At 36.2% G+C, this 22,270-nt stretch overlaps 1 protein-coding gene across 1 annotated transcript in view; it reads right to left on the reverse strand.

Annotated features, from left to right (window-relative positions):
- The window catches only part of PRMT3 (protein arginine methyltransferase 3), a 121,762-nt gene that overhangs the window by 41,793 nt on the left and 57,699 nt on the right, over positions 1-22,270 (reverse strand). Inside the window, 3 exon segments of the mRNA NM_001102076.2 lie at positions 4,220-4,306; positions 6,252-6,439; positions 17,805-17,883. Coding sequence (NP_001095546.1) covers positions 4,220-4,306; positions 6,252-6,439; positions 17,805-17,883 — 354 coding nt within the window.

Below are 22,270 nucleotides of genomic sequence, written 5' to 3' on the forward strand. Positions count from 1 at the left end.
CAAATGTACAAGGACAAATGCAGTAACACCTATTTGACACATTATTTTTCAACATAAACATTTTGATTACAATCTTTGGATTAAACAGACTACCAGTTTTTTCCCTTTTTTCATTCTATTTTACTCTTTTAAATATACAAAATAAAACTAAGATCATCAAAGGATAAATACAATTTCTTTTAACATAAAGCTTCTTTCTTGTACTCTATCCCAAATAACAATAGAAATAATTCTATATAGGTATCTCCTGCTTTTCAAAAGTTCACTTTACACCATGTCCCTTTTAAAAAAGACCTACATTACTATGTTTTCCCTAACAGAAATAAATTTGAAGAGGATTTTTGCTTTTACAAAAAACGGTGAAAAGCAAAAGTAGCATTCAGTGTTTGTTCTGGAGAGAGTGCCACACTTCTTTCCCAGGATTCACACTAGGCATCTCAGCATCAAGCCACCAGAGCTATGAATTGCATCTACACTTTATACCAATTTAGCTTATGCATCTTTAGCAAGATGTGGTTCTAAGGTAGCTTTCTTCGCTTTACACCACTTCAGTTTACAAAAAGTTTCACAGAACACTCTACTTTCAGACAGCAAGGGAACCCAGCTTATGTGTTATGATACTTTCTCCAGCCTAACACTTCTGTGGCTAAAAGTATTCTCCAAGACTTTCTGTAACTAGGGTACAACATAATCTGCATTCAGCTATGTAGAGGTGTTGAATCAAGATTTGTAAGGAGGAACTGGACAGCATGAGTTGGGTGGTGGGTAGAGGACAGGAACAGAATGGTAGTGAAGTGGTTATGCATCTGGGGCTGTCAGTGGTGGTACCTCAGTGGGCCAGGGGTACTGGGGCTTATTGGGCCTGCAGTGGGGAAGACAGCTTTTGTAGCAGGCCAGTTCTAAGGTGGTGTGGTTCTATAAGTTGTTTCTGGAAGTTCAAAATGTAGCCTATCCTTTAGCTCTGCCACTGTGTCTGGAAATCCTCTTATTTTCTTTAGCAAATTCTTTCTGCTTAAACAAGCTTATCTGGATTCCGTTGTCTGAAACTAAGAACCTCAACCCATACCCAGAAAATAAAAAACATTTCAATAAAACTCAATAAACTCATATAAATAAAGTTCAAAAATATGCACAACTAAAAACAAACACAGTCTTGAGGTCTTCACCAGTTTCATATTTGCTCTACTTTGATTTGTGTGGAGATCACTGCAAGTAGATTTGAAATAATATTATTTAATAGTAGTGGTAATACAACAAGTAACTTCTAAGAGTTACTTTATAGATCAATGGCCATTAATCAAGGTCTCTTTTAGACAGTCTCTCTTCAGCAAGCAGTGTAGGCAAAGTTGGACAGTCAAATGTAAATCAATGAAATTAGAACATATCCTCACACCATACTCAAAAATAAACTGAAAATGGCTTAAAGATTTAAACATAAGGCATGACCCCATAAAACCAGAAGGGAATATAGGCAAGATATTCTCTCACATAAATTGTACCACTGTTTTCTTAGGGCAGTCTCCCAAGGCAATAGAAGTAAAAGGAAAAATAAACAAATGGGACCTAATCAAACATAAGCTTTTGCACAGCAAAGGAAACCATAAGCAAAAGAAAACACAACCTACAGACTGGGAGGAAAGATGACCACCACCACCACCACCACCACCACCACCACCAAGGGACTAATATCCAAACTATACAACAGCTCATGCAACTCAGGAACAAAAAACAACTCAACCAAAAAGGGGCAGAAGACCTAAATAAACGACCTAAATAAGGACCTAAATTTCTCCAAAGAACAAATACAGATGGCCGACAGGCACATGAAAAGATGCTCAATATCACTAATTATTAAAGGAATGTAAATCAAATCTCAGTCAGTAAAGAGTCTACCTGCAATGCAGGTGCCCTGGGTTTGATCCCTGCGTTGGGAAGATCCCCTGGAGAAGGGAACGAGTACACACTCCAGAATTCTCGCCTGGAGAATTCCATGGACAGAGGAGGCTGGTGGGCTCAGTCCATGGGGTCACAAAGAGTCGGACATGACTGAATGACTAACTTTCACTTTTCAAATCAAAACTACAACAAGGTACCACCTCACACCAGTCAGAATGGTCACCATTAAAAATCAACAAATAACAAATGCTGGAGAGGGTGTGGAGAAAAGGGAATCCTCCTACATTGTTGGTGGGAATGTACATTGGTATAGCTACTATGGAAAGCCATATGGAGGTTGCTAAAAAAACATGCGATTCAGCAATCCCACTCCTAGGCACATATCTAGAAAAAACTATAACTCAAAAAGATACAGGTACCCCTATGTTCATAATAGCACTATTCATAATAACCGAAACACGAAAGCAACCTAAATGTTAACAGATGAATGGATAAAAAAGATGAGGTACAGATATACACAACGGAATACTCCTTAGCCATAGAAAAAAAATGAGATAATGCCATTTGCAGCAACAAGGATGGACCCAGAGATGATCATACTAATTGAAGTAAGTCAGAGGACAAACATAATATGACAGCAATTGTATGTGGAATCTAAAATATGACACAAATGAAATTATCTACAAAACAGAAACAGACCCATGGATACAGAGAACAGACTGTGGTTTGGTGTAGTGGGGAGGGATGGAGTGGGTGGTTGGGATTAGCAGATGCAAAGTATTATATACAGAAGGGATAAACAAGGTCCTACTGTATACCACAGGGAACTATATTCAATATTGTATAATAAACCATAATGAAAAAGAATATGAAAAAGAATGTATATATATGTATAACTGAATCACTCTGCTGTACAGCAGAAATTAACACATTTGTAAATCAACCACACTTCAATAAAATATTTTTTTTAAAAACGAGGTCATTTTTAACACTCAAGGATTATGAATATCAAAACACAGAGTAAGTCTAGGAGTTAAAGGCTGTAGTCTGTAATTTCAACTGACCAAATAACTTCAGTTTCTATTAATAAAAAGCAGAATTAGAAAGTCTGGGATAAACAAATGGGAAAAATGAAATTTTGCTTTTCACCAATTAAATACATTAATATAATGGGTGCTTAACAATCATAAGTCTGGGATTTAGATTTTTTTTTAAACTATAAAACCAACTTTGATGAAAAAAAGACTTTCTCATAACATCAAAGAATAGCTAAAACATTTTTGGATATAAAATAATTATTGGCTCAAAATGAACTGAAAAAACTCTTGAAGAAATCATATAATCTTTGTACGCTGATCTGAGCAAAGTATTTAAAAGAATCAGGTTGAAGAGTCAAAGTTTACATGACTATAATCTGTTTCACAGTTTCTGACGATACGGTTTTCAATAAAATTTTTCATTTTGAAGATATAGTTAGTATTTTTTAAACCATGTAATTAAATTTTAAGATGATAAAAATATACCTATAATACCTATGTAAATTTATACGTTGGTAAGGAAAGGTCCACATTTTGTTAACATTCTAAGTCTCCTGGTAAAGGTATATACTGTAAACTTAGTGTTAATACACATTTAGAAATTATTTAAGAAAAATTAATGTATTTTAGTAACATTTCTGGCTACATTGTAGGTGTTTTCACATGTTATATCTCACTAATCTATACAATTAGTCTTCAACACAGAAAGAATAACCATTTTTCTTAAAGCAGTTAATTAGTCTGCAGTACTTATTACCTAGGTAAGCTGAACAAAGTAACAAACTATGGAGTGGCAGAACCAAATGTGAATCTAGATTTGTCTAACTTTTCTAAAACATCTACTTATTTCTATTAGAGCAGGCTGAATCTTTCAAGACAGGTACACCATCAGTTTCTTCATTATTTTTCTCACAGGAATATAAAATATTACACCAAATGATCATCTTATTTCCATCTAAATTGAGTGTTAAGAGTCAGTGAGAGGAGCAGGGCATTTCCCTTTTATCTATGAAGATAAAGTTGAGTGTTCTCCATTAATTATATAAGTAACAGTGAAGAGTTTATAAAGAAATATCACTATGTAAACATGGTTTCCTAATACTCTCTCTTCTCAACTTTCTGAAGTCTACTGACTTATTAAAACAGATCTATTCAACAGACAGATTCGATAGACTGTCAAAGGCAATAGTCTTTTTCATTTATCACAAGTCTGGTAATTAATTCATTAGCCTGCCAATCAACCACACTACTAGAGAGATTTGTGAAAGTAGAATGAAATAGCTTACCGTGCACAATGATGTCTCTGTGATTTTTAGGGTAAAATCTGAAGAAAATTCCAAATCTGAGACAGATGTCGTATGACAATCTATATGCTACCCATGAAAAAAAAAGAGTAGAGGGAAGGATTTAGTAAAAATAGTAAAAACAAAATCAGAAACACATAAATATTTCTTTTTATGCAAAAAAATTACTGTAAGCCAATGCTTTGCAAACTTTAATCACCCACACTCCACTTTGGGGATTATTTCTAAACTTAAGGGCTACTAGCACTAATATATAATTATATCTTCTTTTAATCAAATTAGTATTTTTTACTTAGACTTGTTATATGAATAATATATATCAAATCATGACTCTGTTGTGCTAAAATTTTTTCTAAGATAGATTAAGATACTCTCAAATAAAAAGTGTTTTCCTTGTTCCAACCAAAATCATTTTGTAAACCACCAGTGGTACACATTGACAATAAATTATGTGGTAAGTCAATCTTTTTTGTAGGAAATGCCAACTTGAAAACATATGCTATTTAGAAGAACAAGATGTTTTAGAATTCATTTTTGCAAGTGCATTTGAAGTTTGTTAGACATTAAGAACAACCATAACAATTCCAAACAATGAACAAAATCAACTATGAAGATTCACTTCAGGGAAAAAAATGGCCAAATATCCTTATTTTCCTGTTCTGTCCTAGTTCAAAGCTTTCTCCATTTCACTATGGAGAGTAGATGGACTTGGGTACAGCAGTGTGACCAAAGGATGCTGCGCTGTGAAGGCTGTCATTGGCATTTGGCTGACCATGAATAGGTTGTAACACAGTGAACACAATTCACACGACTACTTGAGGCATTACTCTATTTTAAACAGTGAGGAAATTTTAAAGAAGCTACATTGTGGTTGCCTTTTATTTATAACAGGATTGGGGAATACAGAACAGGCAACATTTACCTAAACAAACAAAAAGAAAAAGGATATGTATACTTTTTAAACACCTTGGTTTATCAGTCCTAAATTTTCTATTTCAACTATCTTATTTACCCATAGCATTTTGGGGAATTAAGCCAAGAAATAACTAGAAAGAGAAATTAGCACCACGACATGGGACCCTTCTCTTTCTGTTCCATCTTAAGACTGAATTGGCTATAACCATACACCCTTCCCTGAGTGGAAGAATCCAAATAGATCCTTTACACTCAGTGTACCAGGGCACTGAACAGTCCTATAGTCATTAACCATGCTATATTTTTTTTTCTTAAATGAACGCAATTTTAATCAGCTTGTTTTCTTGTTGAGAAACTTTACATATTAAGACTTTATCCACTTAAGAAAATTAATGAACTTTTACTGAGTATCTACTGAATATTTTGTGCCAAGAATAATTATTGATACTATGAAAGTAACAGTGTGACTAAAAAGAGACAGTGTTCTGAATTTAATACTAAACAAGCTATATTTATTTAATTATACAATTGAAATAGATAAATTAAGGAGTCTTTCACCAAAACCAACAGTACTATCACTAACGGCAAATACTCAACCTATGCAAATTCGACATAGCAAATTGTCAATAAAACTAGAGATTAACATGGTGAAAAATATAAAATTTAAAACAGCAGGGTTTTAGTCTCATGGACATTGTCACTATAATTACTTAATCTGAACGGAGGAAATCTGAATGAGAAGTTAAACTGTGTGAAACATACATGAATGAATAACCTGGCTGTAAATAAGAAGCTTAGAACTAAGGGCAGGAGGTGGTGGTAAAGCAGAAATGACACTACAACAGGACTTTCTGCCTTTACTAAGTCAATGATTCAAGCCTTCAGTGTAAGAAACTTTACTACATAAAGAGAAGTGATTCCAAACGGATGGCACAGTCAACTGGTAAATATTATGGCATCAAGTTGCTTTAATTAAAATGAAGAATGATTAGTTTTGAAGACCCATACTTAAAATCAATTCATTAATTTGAAATACTAACCTCATAAATGAAAAATAATAAAAAGCCACATCGTTAAAGAAAATTAGGTAAGTACCCACCTTAATACTACAGGCGTCTGAAATAAGTGTCTTTGGATCTAAAATATCCACCACAGCCTCCGGAATGACTGCCTTCTTCATGCAGGACATGTTGAAGCCATAGACGTCATCCCAAAAAGCAATTCTATCAGCATGCTTATTCATATCACTTACTGCCACAAGGCTGATAGTGCAAATATCAGGGTAGACTGTAACAAATAAAACACCCAGCAATTTAGTGTTATCTGCCTTTATAACAAAATATAATCATTAGGCTAACCAGAAATACCAAATCCAAAGTAGAGATTACTAGCAATTGATTACTAGCAATGGAGGGTAGTAAGATTAAAATAAGGATTTCAATGATGAGCTCCTATTCAAATTATTTTAAAAGGATGACACAATCTTGAAATTATTAATATTAAACATGCTAACTGTAAAGAGGTACTAGATTTTTACCTTATATGTTCTTTTGAAACGTGTAAAGACAAGTCATTTCTAAAGATGTTATGTGACATGTAAAGAAAATTATGGGACAGAATTTTATAGTTGTGCAGACCAGTTCATATTACCCTCTCTTATTTATTATAAAAGGTAAATATTTATGAGCACTAAATATGTGCCAGTAAGTTACTCTAATTTACAGACTGTGGATACATGACCCTATTCAAACTTACATTTATATAATTTTGACAAATAAACTGACAATTATTTGTGATGTAATAAATACTAAGAAAGGGGAAGCATAAGGTACTAAGAGACCTATAGAAAAGAAAAACAAAAAACAAAAAACCCCAGCTAACTCAGGTTTGTTTATGGCAGGGAAACAAATTATTACAATGAGAGCTGAAGAACAAGTAAGTTTGGAATGTTTGGGGGGGAGGGGGAAGATATGTTCTAGGTAGGGTGGGCAGTGGGCATCTAGGGACATAGTACACTCCAACTTGAGAGGAATAAGTAAGGAATACTAAGCTACAAAGCTAAGTAAAACCAAAAAAAATAAAGCCAGGGCTGAGTAAACCACATTAATAAACTGGACTTTATTCTGAGAATAAGGATAAGCCAGTGAAAAATTTTCTATGAGGAAGCACCTGGTCAAATTTTGGTTTCAGAAAAGCCACCTGGAGTGCAATGTGGAGAATAAATGGTAGGAAGCAAGACTTAAAGAGGCACTTGTAATAATTCAGCTGATCTGAAGCAGAGTGACGGCTGTGGGAATGGAAATGAGGAGATACAGTCAAGGTAAGTTTAGGAGGCAGAACTTACAGACTGTAAGACAGGCTGGCTAAGAAAGCGAGAAAACAGGAAAGAGGCAAGGATGACACGATTTATACTTAGTGACTCGGCAAACTATGGTACTGACCAGGGAAACAGCAAATAAAATAAGGGCAGATTCAAGAGGAATACGGGAGTTTAATGCTTAGACAAATAGGTAAAAATATCCAAATACCAGCTGACACATAGGCCTGGATCACAAAAGAGGTGATCTGGATTCAATACCAAGAGAGTAAGTGTTAAGAGAGGTAGGGGAATAGTGTGTTCAGAGAGACTTCTTTTTTTTTAGTTTCGGCTGTTCTGGTCTTCATTGCTGTGTGTAGTTTCAGAGAACAGAGGCTACTCTCTAGTTGTGGTGAGTGGGCTTCTCACGGTGGGGGCCTCTTTTGTTGCGCAGCATGAGCTCTAGCTCAGCAGTTGTGGCGCATGGACTTAGTAGCTCCATGGCATGTACGATCTTCTCGGATAAGGGAATGAACCTGTGTCCTTTGCATTGCCAGGGGGATTCTTTACTACTGAGCCACCAGGGAAGCTGAGAGAAACCCTCTTCTAGTAACAAGTAAAAGTCTACAGCACAAAAATTTTAAAACAATACTGATGCTTTTTGGACTAACAATAAAATTAACTTTGTCCTTCAAATGTCAACATTTAGGGAATTTGCGAATTAAAATATAAAGTACACATTACTGTATCAACACACCGAAAGCAAGTACATGTGTGCCACAGAAACAAAAGAAATAATTTCACTATTATTAACTTAGCCTTCAGACTTAAACATCAGAGAAATAACCCTCCTTCCTCCAAACTTTCTCTCCACAGCTGTAGGAATTTTATTATTCAATGACAGCAGTAATAAATTATCTTCTAAATAAAGCCCATGATAAGATCTGTTGACAACGAAGCAACTGCTTCTTCCAAACCTGACATCTGAGATACCCAGAAAAAAAAACCTGGTGCTATGATACTGATACGTTTCCCAAGTCTTGTCTAAAGCAGCAAGTGAGTCAGGTGTGACAGCTCCCCTGGGCTGGAGTTGACTGCTGGGTAACCTGGATTACTTCTATTTTCCTCTTCCTCCACTAATGTGGTAAGCCTCTTGACTTGTGTTTAAATTTCTGACTGATATAAATTCTTCAAAGTAAAAGATATGCTACTGCAAACGGTGATTCAGCAAGAGTTATCTGCTATAGGAAAGGTATGCATGTTTAGTTTCTGAACCAGGTCCTTATGATGAGGAACACTGAAGAAGAAATAGAAGCAACTTTAGATATCTGGGTCAGGAAGATCCCCTGGAGAAGGAAATGGCATCCCACTCCAGTATTCTTGCCTGGAGAATGCCATGGACTGAAGAGACCGGTAGGCTATAGTCCATGGGGTTGCAAGAGCTGGACACAACCTAGCAACTAAACCAAAACGAAGTTTTTTATGTACACTTTGTCAGACTTAATATGACCATCACAGAAGCTTTCCAACATTATGTCCTGTAGTTTCACCCTTAAAGAGGAACATAATAGATCAGGGGTCAGCAAACATTTTATATAAAGTGACTGTATTAGGTTTTGTAAGCTATATGGTCTTTACTGAAACTATTAATCTCTGGTGTGCTATGATGTAAAAGCCCCACAGATAATTATAAATACATGAGCATGGCTATTTTCTAATAAAACTTTATCTACAAAAATAAGCAGGACACTAGGTATCAGTTCAGTTCAGTCCCTCAGTCATTTCCAACTCTCTGCAAACCCATGGACTGCAGTCCTGCACACCAGGCTTCCCTGTCCATCATCACCAACTCCCGGAGCTTGCTCAAAATCATGTCCATCGAGTCAGTGATGCCATCCAACCGTCTCATTCTCTGTCATCCCCTTCTTCTCCCACCTTCAATCTTTCCCAGCATCAGGGTATTATCAAATGACTCAGTTCTTCGCATCAGGTGGCCAAAGTATTGGAGTTTCAGCTTCAGCATCAGTCCTTCCAATGAATATTCAGGACTGATCTCCTTTAGAATGGACTGGTTGGATCTCCTTGCAGTCCAAGGGACTCTCAAGAGTCTTCTCCAACACCACAGTTCAAAAGCATCAATTCTTCGGTGCTCAGCTTTCTTCATAGTCCAACTCTCACACCCATACATGACTACTGGAAACACCACAGCTTTGACTAGACGGACCTTTGTTACAGGCAAAGTAATGTCTCTGCTTTTTAACATGCTCTCTAGGTTGGTCATAACTTTTCTTCCAAGGAGCAAGAGTCTTACGGATATTCCTAATACAGATGAGGCAGTGTATAATTCTTCTATTTTAGAATATTATTAAAAATCTAGTGGACTTAAAATACTATCTAGCCTTTTCTAGAAATGTCCAAAATCAGGCACTGAATCAAGTAATATGATGTACTCATTAGTAATAGCATTAAGAAATAAGGATAACTTTTCCACTGTTTTTATAAGGAAAAACTCAGTTACTAAACTAATTAAAAAGCAATTCTGATATTAGAGAAATGCAAATCAAAACTACAATGAGGTATCACCTCACACTAGTCAGAATGACCATCATTAAAGATTCTACAAACGATAAATTCTGGACTGGATGTGGAGCGAAGGGAACCCTCTTGCTACTGGTGGGAATATAAATTGATACAGTCACTATGGAGGACAGTATGGAGATTCCTTAAACAACTAGGAATAGAACTACCGTATGACACAAAAATCCCACTACTGGGCATATACCCTGAGAAAACCATAACTGAAAAAGATGCAAGTACCCAAATGTTTGTGGCAGCACTTTTTACAACAGCCAGTACATGGAAGCAACCTAGATGTCCATCGACAGATGCATCTTACAGAAATCGTGGGGTGTGTGTGTGTGTGTGTAATGGAATATTACTCAACTATAAAAAAGAACACATTAGAGTCAATCCTAATGAGGTGGTTGAACCTAGCCTATTATACAGAGTAAAGTAAGTCAGAAAGACATTGTATATTAACACATGCGTATGGAATCTAGAAAGACAGTACTGATGAACCTATCTGCAGGGCAGCAAGGGAAACAGAGACATAGGGAACAGACTTGTGGATGCAGCTGGGGAAGGAGAGGGTGGGACGAATCGAGAGAACAGCATGGAAACATATATATCACCATATGTAAAGTAGATAGCAAGTGGGAATTTGCTGTGTGACACAGGAGCTCAACTCAGTGCTCAGGGACAACCCAGAGATGTGGGATGGAGAGGGAGATGGAAGGGGAGTTGAGGAGGGAGGGGATATATGTATATCTGGGGCCGATTCATGTTGATGTATGGCAAAAACCAACACGATAATGTAAAGCCATTATTCTCCAATTTAAAAAAATTGCTCACACAATTAGCAGATTATAGGAAGTAACAATAACATATTTTAACTGTTAAACAATTTAAAAAATATGTTGGTAATAAGAAGAAACAGACTAAAGAGGAATATGATTTAATTTTTTGAAGTTTATTTTTCAAGCTAATTATCGAATATATTTCACAAAGATATAAAAAATCATGGCCTCTGTATGTGTTAGAATTTAGAAATAAGTTTTTATCTTTCAGTTAGTAAGATATATGAATATTCATGAAAGACCTACTATCAGTGCTATAGGTCAATTTGATTCTTTATCCACCTCCTCACAGCTGGCTAACATTTTGGGCCACCTGCCAGAATCCTGACTAACCCTTTACTTCACATTCTGACACATTTGTCATCTGATTTTTGTCAGATGGAAGCATAATTGAATAATTATTCCCTCTTGTAGGTGAAATTAACAAAGCACTGACTGGACAAAAGCCTTCTCTTAGCAGACCATTTATAAATTCATGGCTTTGACATCTGTGTCCTTCTCGATTCATTGCCCAGAATTCATTTGTCACTAGAACAGCTCACATGGTGAACAGATAAAGATGGGAACTCCTTTATCCCTTAGAAATGCCTCACAAACTTTTGAACACTAAAGGATAAGACTGAGACGCATGAAGAAACTACTCCTAGTAAACACTAGCATCATTGTTTGTATGTAAGTAACCAGAGAAGGAAAAGGTTTATAACAAAAAGGAGATAATAAATAAGTCAATATAGACTGTTCTTTTCACAGTATATGAACCACATAGAGGAAAACTTCAGTGAAATAATAGTCAATGATAAAATGACTATCATACATCAAGGAAAATGTACTACTAGGTAACTACATCATCAAATAATCGCAGAGTTTTAAAACATTAATTTCAATTTATATAATAAGGTTATCTTAAAAATCAATTGTTTATTTGGAAATTGCAACTTTTCTCATCATTAACTTATAATAAATACTGACTGGGTCCACTCTAAAGCTTAGCTAGGCTAAATTGTGGCTGTAATATACACCGAAAAAATTATACTAAAAAAGGTAGAAAATGACAGTACTGCAATATCACTGAACAAAACCAAAATAATAAATGTGGGCAAAATGAATCTGAAGATGAGGAAGTACACAGTGAATTATGGAAATACTGAAGGAAACCTCTAAGCACTATGACACAGACTCAGTGACTGATTATACTGAGATAAGTTATGTAAAAGTACTAGACAAAAGACAGGTGAAAATGCCTAAACTGATTGCAAACTTTTATAATGTATAAACTTAACATGAATCTCATGTTTATCAGCTAAAACTCAGGAGTGGAATTAACTTTTATTGAGCAACTACTTTATGTCCAGCACCTCATTTAGACTTTTGACTGATTCTATAAAGCTAGATTATAATCTTCATTTTTAAGATAAGGAACCTGAAGTTCAGAGGAATAAAGTAACTTTCCAAAATTACTGTTAATCAGCTAACTAGGTAGATGACTAGGTAACTAGTCATCTGATGAAGCAGGAATTTAATTCGAGGTCTGACTGCAAAATTTTGTGCTTTCCATTATTCATGATGCCACATTTTGTGCTTTTCAAACAGAGAAAAAGTAAAGAGGAACTCAACTGCCCTAATGAGCACCTGTTGGAAAAGAATGAGGAAAGAGAAAAGTGTTGAGGAAGATTAGAGATAATAAAAACTTCAGGGCAAAGTGAGGAAAATGGGAATGTTCTGCCTTACCCATTCCATCTGAGTAAAGGAATAAGGTGATAAAGCAAAAAGAGACACTAAAAAGGAGAGCAACCAAGCAGAAATGGGGGAGGAGTCAATACACTCTAGAGTTCAGCTTGCAAGGGAAAGGCATTTGTAAACCTGGAACTCATAACAGAGGCAATTTCTTATTAGCATAGACCAGGACTCCAATGTATGTATCTGCCACTCTGTTCTGCTGCCCTCTTCTGAACTGTGCATGAGATTTCCTGTTATGAGACAGATCTGCTTTCTTTTACAGAAGCTGAAAATGAGAAAAAGTTGCTTTCCCTCCTTTGCAAGTTAGGCACGAGTCCATGACTGAGGCTCCACTAATGATACACACCTAAATCTCTGCCTACTTTTCAGAGGCAGCAATACCTACTACTGTGTATTGTTGCTGTTTACTTGCTAAATCATGTCAGACTCTGCAATCCCATGCACAGTAGCCCTCCAGGCTCCTCTGTCCATGGGATTACCCAGGCAAGAATACTGGAGTGGGATGCCACTTCCTTCTCCAGGGCATCTTTCCGACCCTGGGACCCAACCTGAGTCTCCTGCTAGGCAGGCGGATTCTTTACCACTGAACCACCACGGAAGTCCACTACTGTGTACACCTTAAATAAATTTGAAAAACAGGATGATTCCCCAAGTTTTAGGTCAAAAGTATCTGATGTGGTTTTTGGTTCCAAAGTATCCGGAATTCTAATAAAAGGTCCCAGACATTGTGATGGTCTGTCAAGGTCAGGAAATGACGACTTAGGAAACGGCTGTCTTAAAACTCTGCTTTGCATAAACAAAGTTCTCAACTTGATAATCCTGACAATTTATAAATTAGAGAAGTGGTATACTGAGAAGGACCTCATAAGGAAGTTGAGTTTTGTTCTGACTGTATGAGAGGGGAAGAAAACTTTCATTTTCCTTGTAATGAAAGGCAATGAAAATAACATTCTTTTCCAATACCAGAGAAGATGTCTCCTTTAATGGGCCTCTACATTTCTACGCAACATTATAATTTTACAAAACCGTTATCAGTTCTGAGGATGTTTCAAAGAAACAAATTATTTCTTCATGCTCCAACAGTATTAATTAGTCCAATTCTCGAGGATGCGAACTCTGATTACGACTAAAAGTGGAGTCTGCTAGGCTTCTACAGATAAATTTACTATTTTCCCTTTTATAATGAGAAGATATTTCATGGGGGAGATTCTCAGAAACAAACAACTTAAGTATGCCATTCTTAACCAAATTTTCAGATTGTTTACGTATTTTATATACATCAACCTTTTCAGTAGCTATGAAGATGGGCATGATTTTGCTCCTTAGTGCTAAGCCCTATTTTTATGAATAATTATATATTTTGCCCATATTCCCTTTTGTTAGGTATCAATAATGTAACTGTATTTTCCTCTTTGCTTGAGTATCTTTTTTTTGTCCTGACTTTTCTATGTAATTTTGTTTTAAGTGTACCACAGAATCAGGGTTTCTCTTGTGTTCCACCGTAAAAATTTTTTTCTTTTATAGTTTAGTCCATGTACATTATTGATATGAAAACTTTTCTTGTTCCTATCATGTTACTCTGTATCTATAGTTTTTGTTTTATTGTTTTTTAAGCAGTTCAACTGCACAGTCTTTTTCCTTTTTTCTTAAATATTCTTTTATTTACGAAGTCTGCCTTTTTTGTGCTAATAGCTAACTTTATAATTACAACCTTACAGAATATCTTCTGTTTCTCTTTTTAATAGTATTTACTAATCTCCTATCACGAGTAATGATAAACAGTGTATTTACTTGGTTCTTCCCTTTCCTTTCCACTTCTTAATCACCCAATTATTTTTTAGTTATAGAGAGATACATTGATAATACTAACAAAAATTACAGAAGTGGGCATAAAGTTAGTACATAGCTTTATTTTTCAAAACAGCTAGAAATCATATTATATCATGATTCATTTGACCTGACGGAGGTAATACTGCTTCATTTTTTTTTAAGTCAATTCTACTGAGGTAAAATTTATATGCAGTAAAACTCACTCTCTTTGCCCTTTTCGGTGTATAATCCTATGTGATTTGATAAATACTCCAGTTATACAATCACCACCACAATCAAGACACAGACAGGACTGATGACCATAAGCCTCACCATTCAATTTTAATCAACAGTATCATTTTAACATTACCTTTGTAGTACTAAATGTACTTATAATGCTATGATGTGAGTTGTCATTTTTAAATGACATAAAACAGCCAACCCTTGAACAATGAAATAATGAATTACATAAATTCCTATTAAAGATAAATCTGTGTAGGTATTTTGACACTTTTAGTGTATAAAACATTTATATCTATGCTTCAATCCTAAAATATACATTGGTTTTCAAATTCAGTTCAGTTCAGTTGCTCAGTCATGTCCGATTCTTTGCTTAATTTCTTGTAAAAATATGCACTGGTCATGATCTAACATTTGCCTGGTGTTCCTCCTGAGTTTTTGGTTGGTTGAATGTAAAAACACTACGTTTCTGATATACAATTGGTAAACTGATAATAAGCAGAAAGTAGTAAACCCACTTTCAGTAACTTTACAAAACTTAAAAAAAATTATTTTATTTTTAATTATTTTATTTGGCCTCACCACATGGCATGTGGAATCTTAGTTCCCCAACCGAGGACTGAACAAGGGAACAAGGCAGTGAATGCACCGCGTCAGCCTAACCACCGGACTGCCAGGGAATCCCCACGAAGTTTTATTAGTGATAACAGCAGAAAATGAACACCTCTAAAGTACTGTGGATTACTTGGTGACTAGGAGAGTGACTACTTAAGCTATTGGCTGACTATGTTTTATGAAGGCCTTGCCATTATATATAAAGTGAGACACAAATTGAACTAAGATTCCTGTAAAAATAAATTGTGGTCCCTTCATGCTTATATAGTCTTCAATAGTCTGTTTCTCATAATTCAGTTATTCTTTCTTAAATCTTTACACTACTAGTAGCTTACTAAATCTTTCATTAAGAAAAACATAAAACTCTTATTTGCAATAAAAGAATGAGCATCTAGATGACCAATGATATTCATCAAAGCATGCTCAAATACACAAAATAGGCTAAACCACTTCATGTTACTCATTTCTGTCTTTTCCTACTTTTTTAATTCTGTTGACAAGTAACATTCAATAGCACCACTGATGCAGTTGAATGCTGACCTCTCTTTAATACACCCCTAGAATATCTGAGTGCTAAAAGCAGCTATATAAAAATATGGAAAGAGATAGATTTATGTGTCTCTACTTTATCCCTCCGATGATGGAAAATAGCTCTGCCACTGTTTCAGCTACAATCTCTTTATTCACATGGCTGTAAGTTCTTAATGAATTTCATCAAGAATTCAATTTAAATGTATTAAACTGCTGTCAGTCCCTCAGTAAGATCAATGAACACCACTCAGGGAGGTATGGAAACAGTTTTCTGAATCTTCCCCTGAAACAACTTCAAGGCAAGAATGAGATTCAATAAAATGCACTTTAGTAAAGAAACAACAAGGAACAGTCAATAGAACATGAATACTAGAGTCTGGCAGATCTGTGTTTAGAAAAACAAGTTCAAGGCTTGGATATTTAAATGTACCATCCAGGACATCTATGTTTCTAAAATCTCAAAGGGCTGTTGTGACGATTATATGTAATACAATAAATAAAGGTAGACTGTATTATTTGGCTGCTACTAGACAAAAGTAGCGGAGAAGGCAAGGGCACCCCACTCCAGTACTCTTGCCTGGAAAATCCCATGGACGGAGGAGCCTGGTAGGCAGCAGTCCATGGGGTCATACAGAGTCGGACACGACTGAGTGACTTCACTTTCACTTTTCACTTTCATGCATTGGAGAAGGAAATGGCAACCCACTCCAGTGTTCTTGCCTGGAGAATCCCAGGGATCGGGAAGCCTGGTGGGTTGCTGTCTATGGGGTCGCAGAGAGTCGGACACGACTGAAGTGACTTAGCAGCAGCAGACAAAAGTAGATAATATTAGTTTCTAGTCATTAAATATAGTTGTCATAAAAAAAACACTGCAATTATTACAAGATATAGCCAATTATTACAGGGTAAAATATATCTAAAACATTCTAGCCATATTCATGTCACAGATCAGAAACATATCTTGCAATGGTTACAGAAAATACAGCGATAAAATGAGAGCATTCTGCAAAAGAAAGGCAATCCACTTAAATGCTATTATAAAAAGACCTCAATTGTCCTGGAGAATTTTCTGTGCACTTTCTGTTTTGGCCTTACTGATTTTTACTGCCAAAGTAATTTCATAGAACACGAATGCGCAGGAGGCATACGTATGCTCAAGTGCTTTTATGATATCAGTTCAAAATGTATCCTCCTTTTCATCTACTTTTATATAGCAGTTTTATCAACTATACTCTGACCACAGAAATGACTTACTAATTCTAAAGCTTTGAGAAAGGGAAGGTCCAGGGAAAGGTGAGTGAAGGGAGACAGATGCTATTCAACTCAGTTTTAATGATTCAATGCAATAAACATGTATTATGATCTATCTATAGTCCAGGAGCTGTAGAGCTCAGTAGAGAGCCAAAGATGAGCAAAACATAATCCTGAGGACACTCTATTTGTATACAGCTGTTTACAGCAGAAAGCCTATAAAACACAATCTCACCAAGTATGCAGATAATGTGAGTGAAAGTTCACTACAGACATGAAAAGGAAGCCTTCCACATTTATTGGGATCTATTTAAAAATACTGACTGGTATGCGGTGCTTTATAAATTTAACAGAAACCACTATTTAAATGTTCCTGTTAAATCACAGAGAAGACAGGTTTATACATTTAGTGAAGTCATGGAAAATTTGCTACCAAAGTGAATGATTTCCAACCTAGTATGAAACATTCTTTTGGGGAAAAACAACAACTAAATGTCATAAAAACAAACAAACAAATCAAAAGACTCAAGTGTTCAAGAGAATAGCATTAACTTGGGAGTCCTGCATATCTTATATTAATATAATGTTCTACTACCAACAGTACACTAAACAAATGTCTTAAAGCTTCCTCTAATGGAAACATCTTTCATCTCTATTGGGAACTTTCTCAGTCATGCATAGTTTATTTGAAATCCAAAGGTTCATTTGGTTCTGCCAGACTAAAATTAGATTACTAAAACTAGAATTTTATACTCACCCGATCCTCCTTTTGCCAAGTATTTGTTCTTTGCATAAAGGACAGAATCTAACATAGACTCAAAGAGAAGAAAATAGCCCTATATAAATAAAAAGGAAAAAGTGGTTTTCAGAAATGTGCAATATCATAAGCAGATAACTTTAAATATCTAGGCTAGTATTTCAGCAAAAAATAATTTTTTGTCTCTACCATATAATAGTCTTCAAAGTTTGAAATTACCTTTTGCAGGAAATTCCCCATGTAATAATTAAATCAAGCCAGGGTACTAAGTGGATCGAGAATGTTTATTACAGTAGAATGTAATGAACCTTCTCTACCTGTGCTTCCACTTCCTAGACTATTGTTTCTTCCCCATTAAAAGCAAAGTTTCACATAGAAATTGCTAATGTATTGTATAACTTCCTGGAATACTGTAGTATGAATCTAGACCAATTGTTCTATTTGCCCCCAGAGAACATTTTTGATTGTCACAACTATTTAGGAGGTAAACATCCTTTACTGATAAACATCTTTTACTGACACAGGATGGCCCCCCAAACAAACAAATGTCTGATCTCAAATGTCTATAGGGTTAAGGCTGAGAAACTGGTCTAGAATATCTTTTCCCAAAGTTATTTTCTGCCCAAAGACATTCTCTTTGAAGAGTTTTTTTTTAAAAAAAGAGGGCAGGGGACTTTTAATCAAAGAGGTGAGGAAGATCAGATGTTCTATTCTCCTCGGAGAGATTTATAATGCACAACAGCACATTAACAAGTTCTGAAAAGTGTTACAGTGAAGAGTATGGCTGAACATATTTTAAATAAGTATTGTCCACTTTCTGACTAGAGACCTTTCTTTTCCTATGTAACATATATCAACATCTTGCACAACTCTGTTGTCTGAAACACACTGCGTGAAACTTGGCTCCAGTGCACTCCAGATTCTGGAGAACACCGCTGACTCCTTCACCAAAAAAGGATAATCACAGCACAAATGAAAAGATAACTCACCACTTCAGTAAGTCCCCTACATATGAACCAGTTCCATTCTGAGAGCACAGCTGTAAGTCCGATTTGTAAATCCAACAAAGTTAGCCTAAGTAACAAGCTAACACAACTGGCTATATAGTACTGTACTGTAACAGGTTTATAATACATTTCATACAAATAAAACATAAAAAACAAAAAATTAAGGAAACATTTTTACTCTTACAGTAAAGCAACCTGAAAAGTACAGTAGTACAGTGTGCTAGCTTGGCACACTTGAATCTTTCAAAGTTCGCTACTTGAAGGTTCGTATGTAGGGGGCTTACTGTATCGGTGTCACATACACAGCACATTCTAGTAGTATGCTACACGGTTTATTATAGAAATGATAAAGTAATTATAAGTGAGAGATCAAAGCCAGTTTCTATTAGTCTTCTTCTGGGGCCTATCTCCCAATAGCCCTGAACAGTAGGGAAAGTTAAGTCTTCAGTACAGTGCTTATTAGCACACAGTAAACACTATTATTGCTAAAGGTGAATGAATATGAGTGTTACCCTCACTCAGCATTGTGAAACAAAACTGTTTTCATTCATTTGCTCTGTGCACAAATTAAGTGTCTAATAAAATCAATATACAACACAATGAACAATGTTTCAAAGGTTTCTGCTGCTGCTGCTGCTAAGTTGCTTCAGTCGTGTCCGATTCTATGCGACCCCATAGATGGCAGCCCACCAGGCTCCCCCATCCCTGGGATTCTCCAGGCAAGAACACTGGAGTGGGTTGCCATTTCAAAAGTTTCTATACAACCAGAAAAACCTGTAAAACCACAATGCGTAATTTTCCCAAGAGATTAACAACAAATTTAAATTTACAGAAAATACAGCTCTCATGTTTGAATCACTTATAACGGAACCTAATTAAATTGCTGCTAGCAACTCTACACTGGCATTTACCTTTTCCCCCCAACTCACTAATTTATTGATAAGAAAATAACTGCCTACAAAACACAGACTTAGCAACAAAACTCTTTTATTAATGTGTTTACTTAGGAAAATTAAGGATTTGGACTTCCCTAGTGGCTCAGACAGTAAAGACCTGCCTGCAATGGAGGAGACCCAGGTTCAATCCCTGGGTCCAGAAGACCCCCTGGAGAGGAAATGGCAACCCACTCCAGTATTCTTGCCTGGGAAATCCCACGGACAGAGGAGCCTGGCAGGCTACAGCGTGTGGGGTCTCAAGGAGTTGGACACAACTGAGTATGCATGTATACATGCATGATAACAAAAGCGACAATAACAACGGTATTCTGTATCATAGTGCTGTTGAGAGATCTAAATATGTTAATAAATGTAAAAGGGTTTACAGCAGTAAATCTTATCAGTTTAACTAAATAAGTACTTAAAATTATATTTGTAAAGGCTACGGAGATTTTTTGAAATTATGTTTAATACATTAGAAGGAAGGTTTACCAGATTCTTCAGAATCATATAGTATTTACTTAGTGAATGGTCCTTTATTCAAATCCTTGAGTCAGAACTAAAATTCCTTTTCTTTTTTTCCCCAGGAGTCACTTTTTCCCAGACTATCCAAGACTATGTATATGTGTGTGCATACAAAAAATAAAAAGACTCTTTTTAAAATCCTTGAAATTTCTTTAAAATTCATAAACAAAATTTTAAACCCAATCAAAATAATCTGATCAGGTTGGCCAAATTAGTGCCAATTCCAACTTCAAGGTTCTCAGAGAGATTTTTTTCCCCTGGGTTAAAAATGTCAACTTTTCTTAATCCTCTGAAGTTTGGTATTTATACTTAAAAGAATTTCCTATATGTCTACTTCTATTCAAAATAAAAAATATCAATAAGCCCTTTTCCACATAACCCATGATGATTACCCAGAATCCTGATCAAACAATATTAGAGAGAGCTTCTGAGGTTCTAACTATTTAAACAACATAATTTTCACATTAGAGAAATCAGCACCAGCGAGGTTAAGTGACTTATTTTAGGATATGTAGCTGGAAAAATAACTCTGGACAATCTTCAAATCCCATCATAAACACTGGCTTTAAGATTCAATTCCAAATGCTGCTAACCAAACTCAACCTGAGATAGAGGGCAAGCAAACAAAAGAAGGATAATCATCCCTCGAAGCTTGAACATCCTTTCCTAGATGCCATGCCTTTATGTCAAAATTTTTAGAGTGAGCCACCATTATTAGGTAGGAGAATTTCTGAAAGCAAATAATCAAATGTTTTTGTTGATACATGTAAAGGATTTAGCACAGTGCCTGGCACAGAGTTAACACATAAAACCTACTAAAGACTGTATCACACGACTCTCTTTTGGCAGAAGTCATATGGGGTCTACTACTATGGGATAGAACTGGGCTACAACGGTAGAAGCAAAAGGTTTTCTTCTTTCCCCATTCCTTTCCCCCCCACTCCTTTTTCTCTCTTCATTGGTGTATAATTAAAAACAATACTTTAAATCTATTTCTTTAACTTTTTAAAAATAATTTTATTTTGGTTGTGCTAGATGTTCACTGCTGCACTTTTCCCTAGTTACAGCAAACAGGGTCCACTCTCCAGCTGTGGTGCACGGTCTCACTGTGGTGGCTCTGTTACAGAGCACGGGCTCAGGGGCAGGGGGGGTGGGGGGCTTCAGTAGTTTTGGATCCTGGGCTCTAGAGCACAGGCTCAACAGTTGTGGCAAATGGGCCTAACTGCTCTGTGGCATGTGGGATCTTCCCAAAACAGGGATCAAACCTCTCTCCAGCACTGGCAGGCGAACTCCTCACCACTGAACCACCAATAGACCCTATATCTATTTCTGATAATACCTTTCTTCATTTCTGTAGCAAGATATTTGAATGGACATGAACTTGGGCAAACTCCAGGAGATGATGAGGGACAGGGAAGCCTGGCTTGCTGCAGTCCATGGGGTCACAAAGAATCGGATACGACTTGGCAACTGAACAACAAGTAAGATATTTCTAGTGTAAGTATATGACAAGGGTTCTATTCTGTCAGAGTACTTTTCTAAACTTTATGAACTTTATGAACTAGCAAATCAGTAGAACAGCATTTCTTCAAAACAACAACGGATTACACATATTCATATTTAGCCTATCTACTAAATATGCCACATTATTATTATTATGGTCTAATTTTGCAGCTAGTGGGCTCTTAGTTCCCCTATCAGGGATCAAACTTAGGCCCTGGCAGTGAAAATGCTGAGTCCTAACCACTGGCGTATGTGCGTGCTCAGTTGGGTCTGGCTCTTTGCAAACCCATGGACTGTTTAGTCCACAAGGCTCCTCAAGACATGAGATTATCCTGGCAAGAATACTGGACTGGGTTGCCACTTCCTCCTCCAGGGGAATCTGCCTGACCCAGAGATTGAACCTGTGTCTCCTGCACTGGCAGGCAGATTCTTTACCACTGAGCCACCTGGGAAGCCCCTCTAACCACTGGACCACCAGGGGAAACTCAAGCCACAT

The sequence above is a fragment of the Bos taurus genome, chromosome 29 (assembly GCF_002263795.3).
Source record: "Bos taurus isolate L1 Dominette 01449 registration number 42190680 breed Hereford chromosome 29, ARS-UCD2.0, whole genome shotgun sequence".
In the NCBI taxonomy this organism is placed as follows: Eukaryota; Metazoa; Chordata; class Mammalia; order Artiodactyla; family Bovidae; genus Bos; species Bos taurus.